This window comes from Thalassophryne amazonica, chromosome 9 (genome assembly GCF_902500255.1).
Source record: "Thalassophryne amazonica chromosome 9, fThaAma1.1, whole genome shotgun sequence".
NCBI lineage: Eukaryota > Metazoa > Chordata > Actinopteri > Batrachoidiformes > Batrachoididae > Thalassophryne > Thalassophryne amazonica.
In genome coordinates, this window is record NC_047111.1 from 17,043,174 (window position 1) to 17,063,295 (window position 20,122).

Sequence of the window (20,122 nt, forward strand, 5' to 3'; positions counted from 1 at the left end):
AAGAGGAGGTCCGAGTCTCCCCCAATCTCACAAAGGTGCCGGCTGAGTACCATGATCTTGCTGACGTCTTCAGCAAGGATCTGGCACTCACCCTGCCCCCGCACCGACGTATGATTGTGCCATTGATTTGGTTCCAGGCACTGAGTATCCGTCCAGCAGGCTGTACAACTTCTCACGTCCTGAGCGCGAATCAATGGAGACCTACATCCGGGACTCTTTAGCTGCCGGGTTAATCCGAAATTCTTCATCCCCGTTAGGTGCAGGTTTCTTTTTTGTGGGTAAGAAGGACGGCGGACTCCGTCCATGCATTGATTATAGAGGGCTGAACGAGATCACGGTTCGCAACTGATACCCGTTACCCCTATTGGATTCAGTGTTCACGCCCCTGCATGGAGCCAAAATTTTCACGAAACTGGATCTTAGGAATGCTTATCATCTGGTTCGGATACGGAAGGGAGACGAAAGGAAGACGGCATTTAACACCCCTTTAGGTCACTTTGAGTACCTGGTCATGCCGTTCTGCCTCACCAACGCCCCGTGACATTCCAAGCTTTGGTTAACGACGTTCTGCGGGATTTCCTTCACCGATTCATCTTCGTATATCTAGACGATATCCTCGTCTTTTCCCCGGACTCTGAGACTCATGGTAGGCATGCCGTCAGGTCCTGCAGCGGTTGTTGGAGAACCGGCTGTTTGTGAAGGGCGAGAAGTGCGAGTTCCACCGCACTTCTTTGTCCTTCCTGGGGTTTATCATCTCCTCCAACTCCGTCGCACCTGATCCGACTAAGGTAGGGGCGGTGAGAGATTGGCCCCAACCGGTAAACCGTAGGAAGCTGCAACAGTTCCTAGGGTTCGCCAATTTTTACAGGAGGTTCATCAAGGGCTATAGTCAGGTAATTGGTCCCCTTACAGCCTTGTCCTCCACAAAAGTCCCCTTCACCTGGTCGGATCGGTGCAAAGCCACGTTTAGGGAGTTGAAACACCGGTTTTCGACTGCAGCAGTTCTGGTGCAGCCCGATCCTAGTCGCCAGTTTATTGTTGAAGTGGATGCCTCTGACTCAGGGATAGGAGCCGTGCTGTCCCAGAGTAGGGAGTCCAATAGTGTGCCCTTGTGCTTACTTCTCCTGCAGGTTAACCCCCGCTGAGCAGAACTATGACGTTGGCAATCGGGAACTCCTGGCGGTGAAAGAGGCCCTTGAGGAGTGGAGACATATGTTGGAGGGAGCTGCGGTCCAATTTGTGGTTCTCACTGACCATCAGAACCTGGAATACATCCAGACCGCTAAGCGTCTGAACCCCAGGCAAACCTGTTGGTCACTGTTCTTCGGACACTTTAATTTCAAAATCACGTATTGCCCCAGGACCAAAAACCTTCGGTGTGACGCCCTGTCCCGGGTGCATGAGGAGGAAATTGGAGCAAGGCTGTTGGACCCACCAGATACCATCGTACCGGATTCCACTGTCGTCGTCACCCTCACGTGGGACGTGGAGGAAGTGGTCAGGAAGGCCCTGACTCGTCACCCGGATCCCGGAGGTGGTCCACCCAACAGGCTGTATGTCACACCAGATGCTCGGACTGCCGTATTGGACTTCTGTGACGGTTCCAAGCTCTCCTGGCATCCAGGGGTGCGAAGGACCGTGGCAGTGGTCCGGCAGCGGTTCTGGTGGACGTCAGTCGAAGCCGACACCAGGGACTACGTCCGGGCCTGTACCATCTGTGCCAGGGGCAAGGCAGTTCATCAACCCAAGAAGGGACTCCTCCAGCCATCACGGGCCTCCCTGCGTCCCAGCGGAAGAAAGTTATCTTGACGATAGTGGACCGGTTTTACAAGGCAGCCCACTTCGTGACCCTCCCGAAGCTCCTGACTGCCCAGGAAACTGCAGACCTCCTGGTCTACCACATCATGTGTCTGCATGGTATCCCCACTGACATCGTTTCGGACCATGGTCCTCAGTTCTCCTCGCAAGTCTGGAGGAGTTTCTGTAGGGAGCTGGGGGCCATGGTGAGCCTGTCGTCCGGGTACCACCCCCAAACCAACAGTCAAGCAGAGCGGGCCAACCAGGACCTAGAACAGGCTTTAAGGTGTGTTACCTCCGCGCACCCGATGGCCTGGAGTCAACATCTGGCCTGGATCGAGTACGCCCATAACAGCCAAATCACGTCCGCCACCGGCCTCTCCCCATTTGAGGTCTGTTTGGGGTACCAGCCCCCATTATTCCCTGCTGTTGAGGGAGAGGTCGAGATGCCCTCGGTCCAGGCCCACCTCAGGAGATGCCGTCGGGTGTGGAAGACAGCCCGCTCTGCTCTCTTGAGAGCCCTGACGCGGGCTAAGGTCCATGCAGACCGCCGATGAGCCCCGGCCCCGGATTATCAGCCCGGGCAGGAGGTTTGGCTGTCAACAAAAAACATCCCTCTGAACACGGACTCCCCGAAGCTAACCAACCGGTACATCGGACCTTATAAAATCCTTAAGATCATCAGCCCGGCCGCAGTGAAGCTCCAGCTCCCGGCTTCACTGCAGATACATCCGGTGTTCCACGTCTCGAAAATCAAGCCTTACCACACCTCAGACCTCTGCACTCCTGGACCGGCGCCACCTGCTGCCAGCATCATTGACGGAGAGCCGGCATGGACTGTCAGGAGACCCCTGAACGTACGCCGGAGGGGTTGGGGGTATCAAATCCTAGTAGACTGGGAGGGTTATGGCCCAGAAGAATGCTCCTGGGTGAAGAGGAGCTTCATCTTGGATCCTGCCCTCCTGGCGGATTTCTACCATCGGCACCCCGACAAGCCGGGTCGGGTACCAGGAGGCGCCCGTTGAGGGGGGGGGTCCTGTTGTGTGGGCCGCTAAGAGGAGGTACTGCTGGTCCACCACCAGAGGGCACCCTGCCTATTGGCAGGTGTCAGGCTCCAGAGGGCGCACTGGCCAGAAAGGATCCACCAGGTGCACCGTGGGGCTGTCATCAGCTGTCATCCATCACCTCATCACATCACCCATAAAAGCCTGGGAGAGACACCATAACTCTGCCGAGTTATCAGCTTACCATACAGGTAAAACTACTCAGTCATTTTGTGCTGTACGCACATTCATTGTTACTGAAGTCTTTGCAGTTGTGACTTATACTTGCAGCTTATAGCCGAGTTTGTGGAAGTTGGAGGAGTTGGCGTCTCCACTCCTTACTTCTGACTTACTGAGTATAACCATTGACACTGCACGTTCTCCAGTTTTCCTCTGCACTCTGGGAGTATCTGGATTTATTCCTTCAGGAGGATTTCTGTGAGTTGCTGACTGTTTGCTGGGTGTACACACACCCACCTTAACCTGTTTTTGCTCCTGCCAGCAGTACCGGGTCTGACAGCCTCGAGCGGTGGCCACCTGGGGAATCAGGACTTGGCGGCTCTGGTGTATTGCAGGCCTCCATTGGCGGTGGAACTTTGTGGGTCCCGGCTCTTCTCTGGATAGGCATCTCCTACCCTCGGACCTACCCACGCGTCACCATTTTGTTGTTAATTGGATTCAGCATATCTGGTTTTGTGTTTGTAATCCTATTGACCATTCCTTTACGCCCCCTAGTGTGGGTCCGTGCATTCACTTTCCCAACATAGTGTTTCTTAAAGCCAGAAAGTTGCCATTTGAAATGACTTTAGTTTTGTGTCATGTCTGTGATCTGCTTTTTTTCTACAAAATTAAACAACTGAATGAACATCCTCCGAGGCCGGTGATTCCATAATTATTGCCAGGGGTTGTAGTCCTCTTCCCAGTGGATTTCTACTGTTCATGATGTTAAATGCCCCATCAACATACCTGAGAAAAGCGACAGTGGCTTCAATTGACCTGAACTGGGGCAACTTCAGTTTATCATTACGGTATTGCAGTGCATCTTCCACACTTGCACTAAATGTCTGGGCCGCCAAGTTGACCTTCATCTTTTGTTTTTTCCAATCGATGTGGGCACGCTTTAAGTTGTTTCCCAGTCTTAGTCCCTCAGACTGCTGTAGTTTAAGTTCCTCAATGTATTGCCACCTGATGCGCTGTCCGTCTGGTGTCTTCAATATTTCACCATCTGCAAACAAGTTCCACAGAAGCTTCAGCATGTGGCAAACATCTAAAACCACATGAACTTTTAGAGTTGGGTCCACTGATTGTGGAAAAGACGGATCAATTCCTTGGATATTTATGTTGGCCCCAAGAGTCTTCATCATAGCAAAATGGCATGATGGCCCATCACATGTAAGGGACACGGCTCGTACACCAGTATCATGCAGACGGATGAAACGCTCCTTGACTAAGTTGGCTTTCTCATCTCCCGTCATGCTATCAATCAGGAAGTAACTCAGCGGAATTTTCCACCTTCATTGACAGACACCGCCATCAATACCAAGGCATCTTTTGCGACAGGAGTGGAAACAGTGCACGTTCCACTGACGACATCAACATAGCTCTGAAACTTTCTGTTCACATATTCAATGTGCCGACGCATGGCCATCTCATCCAGCATCATGGCAACTATTGTAGCTTTCCCTTGTGCACAATTGTTGTCTGCCCGTGCCTTAAGTGCAATGAATGTTTGCCTGGTAAAGCCAGGGTCTCCATCTACCTTGCTGTACCACCTTCTTAATTGTCGAGGATGAGGCAAAGCAAGATCAAATGTTTTGCGCACATAGTTGTATGCCTTCCCTGAATAAAATTGCAGAGTCATGGCAAATGCTTTTAGTTCTTCTGGGAATGCAGTTGCTCCCTTTCCTTCTTTCTTTGTGAGAATTCTTTTCATCACTTCCATAGAAACTCCACAGAATGTACCCTCCAGTATGTCAGCACAATTTGTGGATATTCTGTGTTCATCTCGTAAGGTTTCAACTATTCCTTGCAGACTCTCAACTTTGCGCTTCAAACGCCGTGTTTTTTGCTGCTGTACTTTCAGTTTTTTCCTACATCCTACCAACTTGCCTACTGCTTCATCCAGTCTCCGCTTCAACTTTTGTGGAGAGTCTGTGATGGCATAGCTGTGATCTATGTAGGCATCGGGGTGGTCAGGCATTGGTGTGTCTGGCATTGGTGTGTCAGGTATCGGTGGGTTAGGGTCCGTGGAGCATGACGGTGAAACATCTGGTCTTGGCTGACTGGTGTCCTGACTTTTGGGGGTTTCCGGCACTGGAGCTCTGAAATATAAAATTAGACAGAAATAAAATTACGTTTAAGAGAAAAAAGTCTTGAGCCTCGTAATATAATCGAGCCGAGATGCACTAAAAATCCTTTCACATAAAACACATACACTAGAGTAAATTATTTTTTTCCATCATCAACATCACATATCATGGTTAAAAATATCCATTTTAATGTATGTGCCACAAAACCGGTAACACGGTCTTGATTCTATCTTATCTGGATGAACTTACATTAGTACTGTCCCATGTGTTAAAAGCTACAGGTTAGCATTGCAGTCATTAAAAGAAGAGAAAATTCCAACTCACTCCATGATGCATCAGATTACATGTAGTCCAATCCGACACATTGAGCAATCAGAGAACATAGTTGCCTTTAAATTATTGGGATGTTTCATATTTACATTCAACATTTTCATTTATTTTTTTTTATACAAGAAAAAACATACCGGTCTGTACCTTTAGACTACTTTATCTTTGACTTTGCGGGTCACTGAGAATGAGAGTCGGTGAACAATCAAACAAGATCTAGACTAATTATGCCACCACCTGCTTCTTACGTTTAAACACGAGGTCTGTCCATAAAGTATCGTACCTTTTTATTTTTTTTTAAACCATATGGATTTGATTCATATGTTTTCACGTCAGACAAGCTTGAACCCTCGTGCGCATGTGTGAGTTTTTCCACGCCTGTCGGTGACGTCATTCGCCTGTGAGCACGCCTTGTGGAAGGAGTGGTCCTGCCCTGTCGTCGGATTTTCATTGTCTGGAAATGGCGGAATGATTTGGGGGTTTTTTTCCATCAGAATGTTTTCAGAAGCTGTTAGAGACTGGCACCCAGAAACCATTCAAAAAATGTATCTGTCTTTCGGTTAAAATTTTACGGGCTTCACAGAGAATAAGGTCTGTTAGTACAGCTTTAAGGACCCCTTTAAGGACGCTCAGCGCACCGCGCTCCAAGCTGCGACGACGCGGCACAAGCCACCGGACCATTTCTAAACGGATGGCTCTGTGGATATGAGACCGTCGTGTGCTCTTTCTCTGGTTATCACAAGAGCTGGACATCAGACATTTTCCGTCAGATTTCACTTTTAACAAGAGATTTTGTCATGGAAAGCCACGCGGAGGCTTTGCGCGTCACGACCGATTCGCTTTGGAAGCGAGACAAAGGAACACCTCCGTTTCGGCTTGTAGGAGGACAAGTTTGGACATGTCTATCTCGGCTTTCAATGCTTACCAGTCGAGTGAGTTATAAGAGAAATTGTGGAGAGCTGGGCATGTCCGAACTTGTCCTCTGACACGCCGAAACGGAGGCGTTCTTTGTCTCGCTCGAACAGCGAATTGGTCGTGACGCACAAAGCCTCCGCGCGGCTTTCCACGACAAAATCTCTTGTCAAAAGTAAAATCTGCCAGAAAATGGTTGATGTCCAGCTCTTGTGATAACCAGAGAAAGTGCACACGACGGTCCCAGCTCCACACAGCCATCCATTTAGAAATGATCTGGTGGTTCGTGCCTGTCGTCGCGGCTCGTAGCGTGGCGCTCCGAGCGCCATTGTGGGCCATCCTTAAAGCTGTAGTAATAGTCCTTATTCTCTGTGAAGCCCGTAAAATTTTCACCGAAAGCCAGATAAATTTTTCGAATGGTTTCCAGGTGCCAGTCTCTAACAGCTTCTGAAAAAATTCTGATGGAAAAAAAACCCCAAATCATTCCGCCATTTCCAGACAATGAAAATCCGACGACGGGGCGGGACCACTCCTTCCACAAGGTGTGCTCACAGGCGAATGACGTCACCGACAGGCGTGGAAAAACTCACGCATGTGCACAAGGGTTCAAGCTTGTCTGACGTGAAAACATATGAATCAAATCCATATAGTTTAAAAAAAAAAGGGGGTACGATACTTTATGGACAGACCTCGTATTAACGTTAGAAAACAATACTGACATATAGATGTACTTTGTATCTACTGTCTCGATCCAATGTTTCAACGAAATGAGATGAATTAGTGATGGGACAAGTCATGACATACAGTAGTGTTCCATGGGAAACAAGGTACCAGTAGATTCAGTAGATTCTCACAAATCCAACAAGACCAAGCATTCATGATATGCACACTCTTAAGGCTATGAAATTGGGCTATTACTGTAGTAAAAAAAAGTACCAAAGGGGGTGTTTACAATAATAGTAGTGTGGCATTCAGTCAGTGAGTTCATCAGTTTTGTGGAACAAACAGGTGTGAATCAGGTGTTCCCTATTTAAGGATGAAGCCAGCACCTGTTGAACATGCTTTTCTCTTTTATCATAATGCCACAGATGTCACAAGTTGCAGGAATGTCCACCACAGCTGTTGCCGGTGAATTGAATGCTCATTTCTCTACCATAAACCGTCTCCAAAGGTGTTTCACAGAATTTGGCATTACATCCATCTGGCCTCACAACTGCAGACCACATGTAACCACACCAGCCCAGGACCTCCACATCCAGCATGTTCACCTCCAAGATCATCTGAGATCAGCCACCTGGACAGCTGCTGTAACAGTCGGTTTGCAGAACCAAAGAATTTCTGCACAAACTGACAGAAAACAATCTCAGGGAAGCTCATCTGCATGCTCGTCGTCTCATCAGGTCTTGACCTGACTGCAGTTCCTTGTTGTAACCAGCTTGAGTGGGCAAATGCTCACATTCGATGGCGTCTGGTTGCTGATCAACTCTATGCGAAGGCATTGTACTGTGTGATAAAACTGAACATTTAAAAGTGAACTTTTATTGTGGCCAGCCTAAGGCACACCTGTGCAGTAATCATGCTGTCTAATCAGCATCTTGATAACTGTGAGTTGGGATGGATTATCTTGGCAAAGCAGAAGTGCTCACTAACACAGATTTGTGAACAATATTTGAGAGAAATAAGTCTTTTGTGTATATAGAGAATGTTTTAGCTCTTTGATTTCAGCTCATGAAATATGGGAGCTGTGTATGTGTGTATATATAAAGTTTTGTTTGGGATCTTTTTGGGGGGCGGGCAGCATTTTGTACTTGTATGGGGGAGGCTGCACTGCTTTATATGTTGTACAACCACCAGGGGGCAATAGACATTTTGGTTTTACTTTTGGAAAAATGTCTGACATTTTTATCGTCTTTGGACCCTAACAAACATCTATGTTTCTGTCAGAATAAGAAATAAATTCATGTGGTCTGAATTAAACAAACTAACATATATAAACAACATAACAAATCTAAATCTACAGTTAGCTTAGACCGTGAGCTGAACCTCAAAATTTCAGCTATCAGTACCACCTGGGATGGCAAATTCTAATATGCATTTTTGTTTAGGACAATATCCCTAGTTTACATTTTGCCTGGCTGGACTTTTGAGACTCACAGCTTTCTACCAAAAAAATGCCATTTTCCATAGGTACCCCATGTTCGGAAATGGTGTTCATAAGAACCTGACCATAACAATAGTGATACTTTATTTTCTTTTGGAATATGTCCTCATACCAGTAGAATGGCTCTATTTATCATTATTAATGATAAATAGAGTCGATAGTTTATGAATCAAATATTTTACTGGAAAATATGACTAAATTTGGCAAATAGTGACTCTTATTTCTACTTTGAAGTATTAAGTTACCACCCATTACAGAGTAATCTCGAGTCATATATCTTTCAAAGTTATTGCAAAAAGCACATAACATTGACATTTCCATGTTCATATACAATTTTATTTGATATAAACCCAATAGAATTCTAATTGTGTTCCCACCACAACAACCACTATCATAAAGGTTAAATCAATACAAAAGCACATTATTCCAGGCGAATAACTAATTAGTACATAACACATATTACTATCAGTACATAATATATATCTGTGTCCCTGCAGGGAGGCATGCTTAACATGTACAAACATCCGCGTGTCTGCTTCCTCCTGGCTTGATCTGAGCTCTTCGATTTCCTGTGATCCAGCTGCAGTGATCAGGTAACATCTGTCTTCCAGTGTTACATACAACTCCTTCTGGGCAATCTTCTCCCTGCACTTTGATCCTTGCCATTCCTGCACCACAATCTTAACAAGACTGTTCTTGTTCGATGGGTTTGCCAAGAACTTTTTCCATTCTGTACAGTATGGCCTGGTGCTATGTGTCTGAATTCTGTTCCCTCAGAGGCACCACGTCTGCTCCTCTCGACATTCTTGATGGACTGCTCACGGTAGACATCAAACACCACATCTACTCTTGGGCTCTCACCACTCTCAGCAAGCACAATACTCGTACTGAGCAATGAATGTGCCACATCACCGAATGTGATGTTTCTCACTTTCAGCTTTTGAACAAGTGCCATGGCATCAAATATACAGACAGCATCTGATGGAATGTCTTCAGCGGGTGGTATGCCAATCTGGAGTTGGGTTGCAAGAGTGGCCTTGCTAGTTTTCCTGGGAGTGCCATCAGTAGTAGCAAGTGACCAAGGTACAGGTCCAAGATTGTGGCGGAGTACTTGTTGCATGTCAAGTTTTGTACTTTGGACAATAATAACCATGTACGCAAACGTGTTGCGATCAGCTTTTAGCAAGATCTATGGTAATGTGCCTCCACTGCCACAAGTTCCCTTGAAACAAGTGCCAATATCCTGGTATCTAGCTTTCGGGTTGCAGCTTCCCTAATGGATTCATCACTTCGTAGTTCCGCACATTTTGTCAGGGGCTCTCTGGTATTGCTGCCTGTGATATATTTGTGTTTGTTCATGCAGAAGATGCAAACTGATCATACACTCTAGATGTTTGATCAGAAGTGGAGCTAGACCGTCTTTGCGATACACGTTGACCCCTTGTTCATCATCACTAACATCATCATCATCACATTCTTTAGACCTCTCCCTCTCAATTTTCTTCAGAGATTTCAGGTGGACAAAGTTGTTGCGACATTTCTTGTGATAAGATATGCATTCATCTGGAACTTCACCTTCAGCAAGGCTTTTATAGCCACTTCCAGGATAGGTGTATGATTTCTAACTTCAGCTGCATGAAGTAGACGCTGCCATGATTCCATGTCCTTTACTGAAATTAACTCTGACTGATCATCTGTACTATGGATTATACAGGTTCTAGTTCGTTCCACATGCTTTGAAGGACCTGGTCCGTCAGCAGATTGTGTGTTAGTACATGCACTAGAAGCACTAGAAGAATTTGAAGCACCACCACCACTATTTTCATCCATATCTATTCTCTACTCTTCATGCACCTATAAGGAAGATAAAATAAATATTTTGCATTATATGGATCACTATGTGTATAGATGAAATACATTTGAACTTAAATAACATCATGCATCATACAATATACCTTTTTTACAACAGCAGTTACACAATTCTAGGAAAACTCATGCTTATAATAGTTTTGCAAGCATTTATCCAACCAAAGCATGTATGTTGCTAAACCGCCAACTGTTAGTCAATATTGAAGTTTGTCACATTCAACATTATGACTGTCTTGCTTCTACATATTAGGCCCATGGCATAGGTGTTAATATTACATGCATATGGTTAGACCCCATATACATGTACTTACATGTTGCTGCCATATAGGTATTTTGCAAGGGAAAACTATGTGGATTACATTAAAACACCACCACATACCATTTTAGTAAAATGAAATACCTTATTGTATTCTTTGACCCTCAAAACATAGGCCTAGACACATCATTCATTATCCTATGTCCAATAGATTTGATGGTAGATGGTAAAATATGATTTTGGCTAATGGCCGACCCAAAATGGCCACTTTACTACCCAAATGACCACCTAAAGCAGTTCTAGGCATTGCCATTGGGTTCTCTGACCATGGAAAACATGGGTATAGACACATCATTTATGCCCCTACACTTGTTACTTTTCATCCCATGACAAAAAAAACAGCTTTTTCAGTAATGGCTGACTAAAATGGCCACCACAGCCTTAAGCTGTGAGCCCTGCAAGTCCAGCCAACTTTTTTTTCCTTCTGAGACAACCCACTAACAGAAAATAACGGTGATTTGCCGGCTGAACTGGTACCGACCAACCCTACTGGCTCACAGCCTAGCTGTTTGAACACCAAGTTGCATTCTAGATAGGGCCTATTGTTGAGGCACTTTTTTTTTTCCTATCAACCGTCTATTTTATTTCTTGAAAACATTTATGGTTTATGGCAAGGAGTCACTGGAAAATTGGAAAGAAATATGTAAAGTGCTGTTTGGCAGCTTGTTTTTGTCCCAGCAGTGCTTTATTCTCATGCAAATGTGAAGCAGCTGAGCAGGTTCGAAGGGGGAAGGGGGTGCTTGGGAAACGCAATGGACGGATTTCTTTGTGAGGCCATAAATCCCAAATGTTCTCAGAGCTGAAAACAAAAACAGCATGGGCGCTGCCACCACGGCCTCTTCAATAGATGCACCTTCTGCCAGCACAAAGGGCCCCTCGCACTATTCGGGGCCACAACCAAGAATGAAAACAGACATGCTGAAGTCAATGCTGGTCTTCTTGGAGCTGAGGGGAAGGAAGTTGTTCTGTCAGTGAGAAGTGGTGTTTACTGGAAACTGGCAGGCTCGTCCCTCTGCAAGAAAATCACAGGTCATGGTGGCATGTGGCTGGGATTAGAACATTTCACTGTGGATTAAAGTCTTTCCAACACCTCTACAGTCCCTCGTCTGAAGAAAGGAGTTTGACGTTCCAGTGAGGTTTTTGGGCCCCATGGTCTCACTCAGCAGGTACGTTCAGATCTGTTCCACTGCATGGTAACTATTCTACTACTTCATGTTTTGGGAAGTTTCATAGTTCTGATTTTAAATCCACAAATACTGTTTAAAATCTTAGATACTCTCAGGGAGGTTCCGTCAGATCATTTGAAGATCGAAGTTTGCACGGCTGAGTTTTCTTCCTGCAGTCTGCAGCAGAATGTCTTACAGACAGAAAAAAGGAGCTTCAAACAAGAACAAAAAACCAAAGTAGAGCTTCGCTAAATACGCATCATTTCATTTAAAGAAAAAAAAATCAAAGGGTGTTAAAAAGTGACAGTGCAGGTTTTACAAGTTTGCTCAAAAACTGGCATCATACAGCAATAAGTTTTATATTAAAAAAAAAGGATTTGGGGAAGTGATGTAATAATAATGAAATGAATATAATCTGCAGAGAAGGTCAGAAGTTATGTGACCTTTGGTTGTGAAAATGATACTTCAAAAAGACAACTGGAAAAGCATTTAACTCCACCTGTTCCTGAAGTTGGGCAACTTTGCTGGTGTTTTTAAAAAGCTTTGTGACATCACAAAGATCCACATACGATACTAAAACAAGAAAGTTGGTTTGTGGAGGTGATTTTGCCCTTTATCACTCCATCAGAGGTATGTGTGTTGCAATTCCGTGTTCTACAAGTTATTACTGTGCAATCCTAAATTGTATGAAGTCGGGACGATATGAAAAATGCAAATAAACCACAGTGATTCTTCTATTTACACAGACTTCTATTTCATTGCAGACCGTATGAACCCAAGCTATTTAATGTTTTGTTTGGCCAACTTCATGGCAACACCACCGGGGGAAAAAATGAGACTGTGGTAATTTAGGGCTAGTAATAGTGTTTTAAAAAATAAATAATTACATGATTTCAAACAGGTGATTGGTACAAAAGCAGTATCCCTGAAAGGCTTTGAGTCTTTGAGGAACAAAGATGGGCAGAGGATCTCTGGTTTGTGGAGGTGGTCTCACAAATGTGTGGAAGAATTATTAAAATATTTAAAAACAATGTTCCTCAAAGGAAAATTTGCATATTTCTTCCTTTGCAGTGTGTAAAAGGCGTAGGCCTAAGATGAACACCCATGAGTCTGGATTCTTTAGAAGGCAATGTAAAGAACAGTCATTCATCAATACCTGATATAACCACATGGGCAAGGGACTACTCTGGTAAACCTTTGTTAAGTTCTAAAATATGGAGTTACATTCACAAATGCCACTTAAAAATTTACTGTGCAAAAAAGTGGCTTTGTGTTGGCCTTGTCAAGAAGCAGTGTCGACTTCTCTTGGGCTTGGAGGCATCTACGTTGGACCATATCATAGTGGAAATATGGACTGTGTTCAAAGAAATCAGTATTCCAATCTTTTTTGAAAGAACTAAACGCCATGTGCTCCAGCCCAAAAAGGAAAGGGACCATCCTGACTGCTATCAGCAACAACTTCAAAAGCCAGGTGTAGGGTCTGTCATGGTCTGGGGGTGTGTCAGAGCCCTTAGTTTGAGCAGTTTGGTGTTCGAATCCTACCACCGTCCTGGCCACAAAGATAGGACCTATCCCCAGAAACACCGGACTGCTCGAACTGAAGACCAAAACTCTACCAGGTCAGCCAAAGGGCAATTCCCCACTAGCCAAGCTAGCAGGAACATCTTTTCAATCTGGACTTCACCTTGCTGCATAAACGTTTACTTTGGGAGACTCGAGTGAAAAGGACCACTAGCTTTGTGAGGGAATGTCTGCTACGACATTTTAGTCACACCCACATTACACCTGGCAATGGCAGGTAGATGATTACTTTGGAGAGATGGGGATGGACCAGTTGTCTACCTGCCCAGATGGATGCCATCCAGGATCCAGGTTGACTTCAGTTTCCCAGAAATACAACCACATCCAATTTGTGTGTAGGATCTCGTAAGGTAAAAATCCCATAACAAAAATAACTTAGGGCAGTTAAGATTTTATAAAAATGGGAGAGAAGTTTTATCTCACAATAGTGAAGAAAAAGACAGGCTACCAAAAATGGACTGGTATCTGGTATCCTGCTTTGAAATGTATGGACAGAGCTTTGTAGTGATCTTGTTTTATTATTCCAGCCCCAAGATGTTCCAGCTGATCCATGGTCACCTCCAGCCAGCTGGCCACCGAAACCACAAAAGCCGCCTGGTCACCAAAGATGGGCACTGCAACATAGAATTTGGAAATATAGAATACAGTAACCACTTTGCATACCTGCTGGACTTCTGGACCACCTTTGTGGAGTTCCGTTGGCGCTTTGTCATCCTCCTCTTTGTGGCCACGTTCACCGGTAGCTGGTTTATTTTCAGCTTGCTGTGGTACTGGATTGCAAAGAGCAATGGGGATCTGACTGCACAGAACCGCACAGAGGGACATGTCCAGTGTATAGACAATGTTAATGGTCTCACGACAGCGTTCCTCTACTCCTTGGAAACCCAAACTACTATTGGCTATGGTGGCAGGGCTTTGACCGGACACTGTGCTGGCACAGTGGCTTTAATAATCATCCAGTCCCTCAGTGGCGTTTTCATCAACTGTTTTATGTGTGGAATCATTTTGGCCAAGATATCTTTACCCAAGAAAAGGGCGAAGACCGTCACCTTCAGCAACACAGCTGTCATCTGCTTGAAGAAAGGAAGTCTTTGTCTTCTCATCAGAGTGGCCAACCTTCGAAAGACCTTATTAATTGGAAGCCAAATCTATGGCAAATTGGTTCAAACAACAACCACACCAGATGGCGAGACCATCATCTTGGACCAAGTGGACATTGAATTTGTGGTCGATGCCGGCAAGGACAACTTGTTTTTTGTTTGCCCTCTGACTCTATATCACGTGATTAACAGATCGAGCCCGTTCTATGAGCTGTCAGCAGACACCCTTCCCCTACAGGACTTTGAGTTGGTGGTATTTTTGGAGGGGACCGCCGAGTCCACCAGCTCCACTTGTCAGGTCCGGACGTCCTACATCCCACAGGAGATTCAGTGGGGATACAGTTTCCTGCCCATCATCTCTCGGACCAAGACAGGGAAGTACCAAGTAGATTTCTCAAACTTTTCGAAAAGTGTCCGAGTCACCACTCCACACTGCGCCCACTGCTTTGAGATGGATGTGGACCAGAAAAAACATAACAACCACAACCAAGAAGAATACAACAATCGGCAGAAACTCGGGATTGACAACTTGGGGTTCCAGGTGATTGACATTCAGGAATCCACAGATGTTACTCAAATGTGAGACAGAAATGATAAAATTATACACTTTGTGTCCCCAAATGCACAAGGAAGTTCATCCTGACAATTTTCTTCAGCTGTTTATGTGAGATGGCTATAGGCAGCTGAAAGACAAATGACAAACGTCTGTTTGGAGGTTCTGTACAAAGAACTGAAGAGTAATCAAAGCATACTGAGCGCTTAAGGATCTTTTAATTCCCAGTGCCGTAACCCGAGAGCCCATTCCCGACCTAACGACACTCACAGTACCACGAGCTTGGAACTGTGATTAGCTCAGTTACAAGGTCCCTGGTTCAAAGACCATAGAGCCCCAAACTCCTTGTACATCTGGAGTTGAGTGAAGAAGTGCATCCGGTGTAAAAGTTGTGCCAAGTCAACATGCGGATCCAAACTGGATCATCTGCAGTGACTTCAAGCTATTACAATTGGGCATTACAGTCTCTTTTGAGGGCAGGCGCTAAAGGGGTAAAATATGATGTATATGACGTAATTTCTCTACTTCCGGGGACAGAAACGCACCGCTTTCTCTGAGTATTTGGGCAAATTACATGCAAACAAAGTGAAAATGCAAAGAAAAAGTGACGATGCAGTGGGAACGCAGATATGTGTTACGGTTTGTTTATGACCCGGAGCTCAAACGTGCCCAGACGGTTTTGCGGGCGAGAGAACTCAACTAATCTGGTTAGCTGTGTAGGCTAACACTTACTGACACGACGTCTCCCATTTGCCTCATCTTCACTTCGCCACTGGGAACTGGAAAAAACTGCACTTTTCGCGACTGCTTCGGTGATTGCAGCCAAAAAGAACAGTACACCATGTTTCCGTGTGAAGTTACGCGGTGTACAGTAGTGTTCAGAATAATAGTAGTGCTATGTGAGTAAAAAGATTAATCCAGGTTTTGAGTATATTTCTTGTTGTTACATGGGAAACAAGGTACCAGTAGATTCAGCAGATTCTCACAAATCCAACAAGACCAAGCATTCATGATATGCACACTCTTAAGGCTATGAAATTGGGCTATTAGTAAAAAAAAAAAAAAAAGTAGAAAAGGGGGTGTTCATAATAATAGTAGCATCTGCTGTTGACGCTACAAACTCAAAACTATTATGTTCAAACTGCTTTTTTAGCAATCCTGTGAATCACTAAACTAGCATTTAGTTGTATAACTACAGTTTTTCATGATTTCTTCACATCTGCAAGGCATTAATTTTGTTGGTTTGGAACCAAGATTTTGCTTGTTTACTAGTGTGCTTGGGGTCATTGTCTTGTTGAAACACCCATTTCAAGGGCATGTCCTCTTCAGCATAAGGCAACATGACCTCTTCAAGTATTTTGACATATCCAAACTGATCCATGATACCTGGTATGTGACATATAGGCCCAACACCATAGTAGGAGAAACATGCCCATATCATGATGCTTGCACCACCATGCTTCACTGTCTTGACTGTGAACTGTGGCTTGAATTCAGAGTTTGGGGGTCGTCTCACAAACTGTCTGCGGCCCTTGGACCCAAAAAGAACAGTTTTACTCTTATCAGTCCACAAAATATTCCTCCATTTCTCTTTAGGCCAGTTGATGTGTTCTTTGTCAAATTGTAACCTCTTCTGCACATGTCTTTTATTTAACAGAGGGACTTTGTGGGGGATTCTTGCAAATAAATTAGTTTCACACAGGCATCTTCTAACTGTCACAGCACTTACAGGTAACTCCAGACTGTCTTTGATCATCCTGGAGCTGATCAATGGGTGAGCCTTTGCCATTCTGGTTATTCTTCTATCCATTTTGATGGTTGTTTTCCGTTTTCTTCCACGTCTCTGGATTTTTTTTGTCCATTTTAAAGCATTGGAGATCATTGTAGATGAACAGCCTATAATTTTTTGCACCTGCATGTAGGTTTTCCCCTCTCCAATCAACTTTTTAATCAAACTACGCTGTTCTTCTGAACAATGTCTTGAAAGTCCCATTTTCCTCAGGCTTTCAAAGACAAAAGCATGTTCAACAGGTGCTGGCTTCATCCTTAAATAGGGGACACCTGATTCACACCTGTTTGTTCCACAAAATTGACAAACTCACTGACTGAATGCCACACTACTACGTATTATTGTGAACACCCCCTTTTCTACTTTTTAGGGGAGGTGATGGTCTAGTGGTTAAGGTGTTGGGCTTGTAGACCAGAAGATCCTCGGTTCAAATCCCCACCTGACTAGAAAATCACTAAGGGCCCTTGGGCAAGGTCCTTAATCCCCTTTGCTCCCGGTGTGTAGTGAGCGCCTTGTATGGCAGCACCCTGACATCGGGGTGAATGTGAGGCATAATTGTAAAGTGCTTCAGCGTCTGATGCAGATGGAAAAGCGCTATATAAATGCAGTCCATTTACCATTTTTTTTACTAATAGCCCAATTTCATAGCCTTAAGAGTGTGCATATCATGAATGCTTGGTCTTGTTGGATTTGTGAGAATCTACTGAATCTACTGGTACCTTGTTTCCCATGTAACAATAAGAAATATACTCAAAACCTGGATTAATCTTTTTAGTCACATAGCACTACTATTATTCTGAACACTACTGTATATATTGCACAACAGGAGCGGTGGTCCCCATAAGTGGTCATATCCCACGATATCACGCAGGGTTCAAACGAGACTGCAGTGCCCTATTTACAAGATGATGATGAAAAAATGTGTTTGTCATTTTTCTTGAATCACACACATATAGTACACACATAGTATGAATAAGTACAAATCAGGGTGAATCACAACAGACAGTTCGTATGAGCAAACCATGAAAACAATGAGCTGATGGGCAGGCATCAACAAACCCGCTGCAACGGGTTTGTGCACGACAACATCGTGTGCATGAAACTGTCGCAGCAGGAACAGTGCGAGTGGTTGGTAAGGTTAGACCTTACTTGTGTGAAGCTCCTTGAGGGAATTTTATTGTGATTTGGCACTATATAAATGAAAGTAAATTGAAACTGAGCAGCTGGAGTATGTGTAACCACATCGCACAGCTACTGTAAAAAATAAATAAATAAATACATACATGCTACCCATGGGATTCAAATTTACAAAAGCTCTGATTGCCAGCCAGAAACTTTACCACTGCACTAACATCGCTGACCTGTAAAAAGTGCAGAAACATGCCTGACATCAACAAGGACATAAACGTTTTTTTTTTTAAGAGAAAAAAGCGCCGTGATAACTGACCAAACAACATATTTGTCGCACTACTGGCTTGTCATATAGTCTGGTGGCGCGCTGCTAACAGTGTGTCCTGTCAGACAGACGTGACATTCAGATCGCCTGCTGCGTGTCCACATGAACTGATGGTCTGTTTCAGCTGGGAGAGCCTGTCAGTGTGCACGCTCTCCAGCCCGTTGTAAAAGTGATATATGCTTTTATGTATTTCCACGTGAGGACAACAAGGACACAGACGCATGTGTCCATCAAAACACAGTACATGTTCTGCAGCTGTGACGTCCAGGACCAGAGACATCAACAGCTGCTGCTGTTGACAGCCAGCCACACCCCTCATCCATTCAGCGCACAGACCAAGGTGTCACTCTGGGATTAAATGAGAGGCGCCTCACCTGCGGGGGGTGAACCACATGTACGCACGTGTTGGGGGGGCACAAAACACACACACACGTGTTGTGGGGGGAGCCGACACTCTGGCACACCACATGTGGACTCGGCAACTCCACATTCCTGGAGGCACTTCGACAGTGATCGTCTGCTGACTGTTGTCATGCTAATGGCGCCACACATTTTCTAAGTGCCAAGTCAGTGGTGTTAGATGTTCGTGCATGTCACCTGGAATTTGGCTGACACCTGCCGCGAGAGGGTTCGATGGGCTCTCACAGGGCACACTGTATTTCAGCCGCTGGTGTGCGCAAATAGTTGTAGCAACAGGTGCACGAGGCGTTGGAGGCAGCTACGATTTTACAGGTATTGCATACGATTCTTGCTTTGTGCGTAATTCGGCCACATTCATACTATGTGTGAAGAGGCCCTAACTGTGGATTTCTCCCAAGTCTTACTTTGAGAATGATAAAACTGTTAAATACTGATTTTTAAATTCTGCAAGTGGAATAAAATATTTTTTAATGTTGGTGACTTATTGTTTTCTGGACATTATTGTCAAATTCTAGTGGACAATTTCACTATAAATGAAGTATTTATGCATAGAATTTAGTTGAAATATACTGTTTTGTTTTTAATCTTGTACAGAAACAGGGTGACGTCATAAAGTGAATCATTCTGTATCCCGAATAAACTATCAGCATATTATCAAACCCATTGCGACTGAAAACTACACAATGTTCTATGGATGTTAAAAGTTCCATCGTCCAGGTGAAGGTAGCCAAAATACAACTCAAAGGCAGCTGAACAACTAGTTTGGTTCTTCAAAACCAAACCACTGAAGAAATACCCTGAAAACCACAAGTCCACATTACAACCCCTGGCAATAATTATGGAATCACCGGCCTCGGAGGATGTTCATTCAGTTGTTTAATTTTGTAGAAAAAAAGCAGGTCACAGACATGACACAAAACTAAAGTAATTTCAAATGGCAACTTTCTGGCTTTAAGAAACACTATAAGAAATCAGGAAAAAAAGATTGTGGCAGTCAGTAACAGTTACTTTTTTTAAAACTTGAAAACTTAAAGCAATATGTCTCAAAAATCGAAAATGCACAACAAAACAAATGAGGAACGAATGAGAGGAAACTGGAGTCAACGTCTGTGACCGAACTGTAAGAAACTGCCTAAAGGAAATGGGATTTACATACAGAAAAGCTAAACGAAAGCCATCATTAACACCTAAACAGAAAAAAACAAGGTTACAATGGGCTAAGGAAAAGCAATCGTGGACTGTGGATGACTGGATGAAAGTCATATTCAGTGATGAATCTCAAATCTGCATTGGGCAAGGTGATGATGCTGGAACTTTTGTTTG

The 20,122-nt window shown here is 44.4% G+C and overlaps 1 protein-coding gene across 1 annotated transcript; it reads left to right on the forward strand.

Moving 5' to 3' along the window:
• The first annotated feature begins 11,407 nt into the window (after window positions 1-11,407).
• On the forward strand, window positions 11,408-15,386 carry kcnj1b (potassium inwardly rectifying channel subfamily J member 1b). Its single transcript, XM_034177683.1, has 2 exons — window positions 11,408-11,900; window positions 14,009-15,386. Exons 1-2 carry the CDS (start codon window positions 11,884-11,886, stop codon window positions 15,162-15,164), a joined length of 1,173 nt encoding a protein of 390 aa, XP_034033574.1. The 5' UTR covers window positions 11,408-11,883; the 3' UTR covers window positions 15,165-15,386.
• The last annotated feature ends 4,736 nt before the right edge of the window (window positions 15,387-20,122 follow it).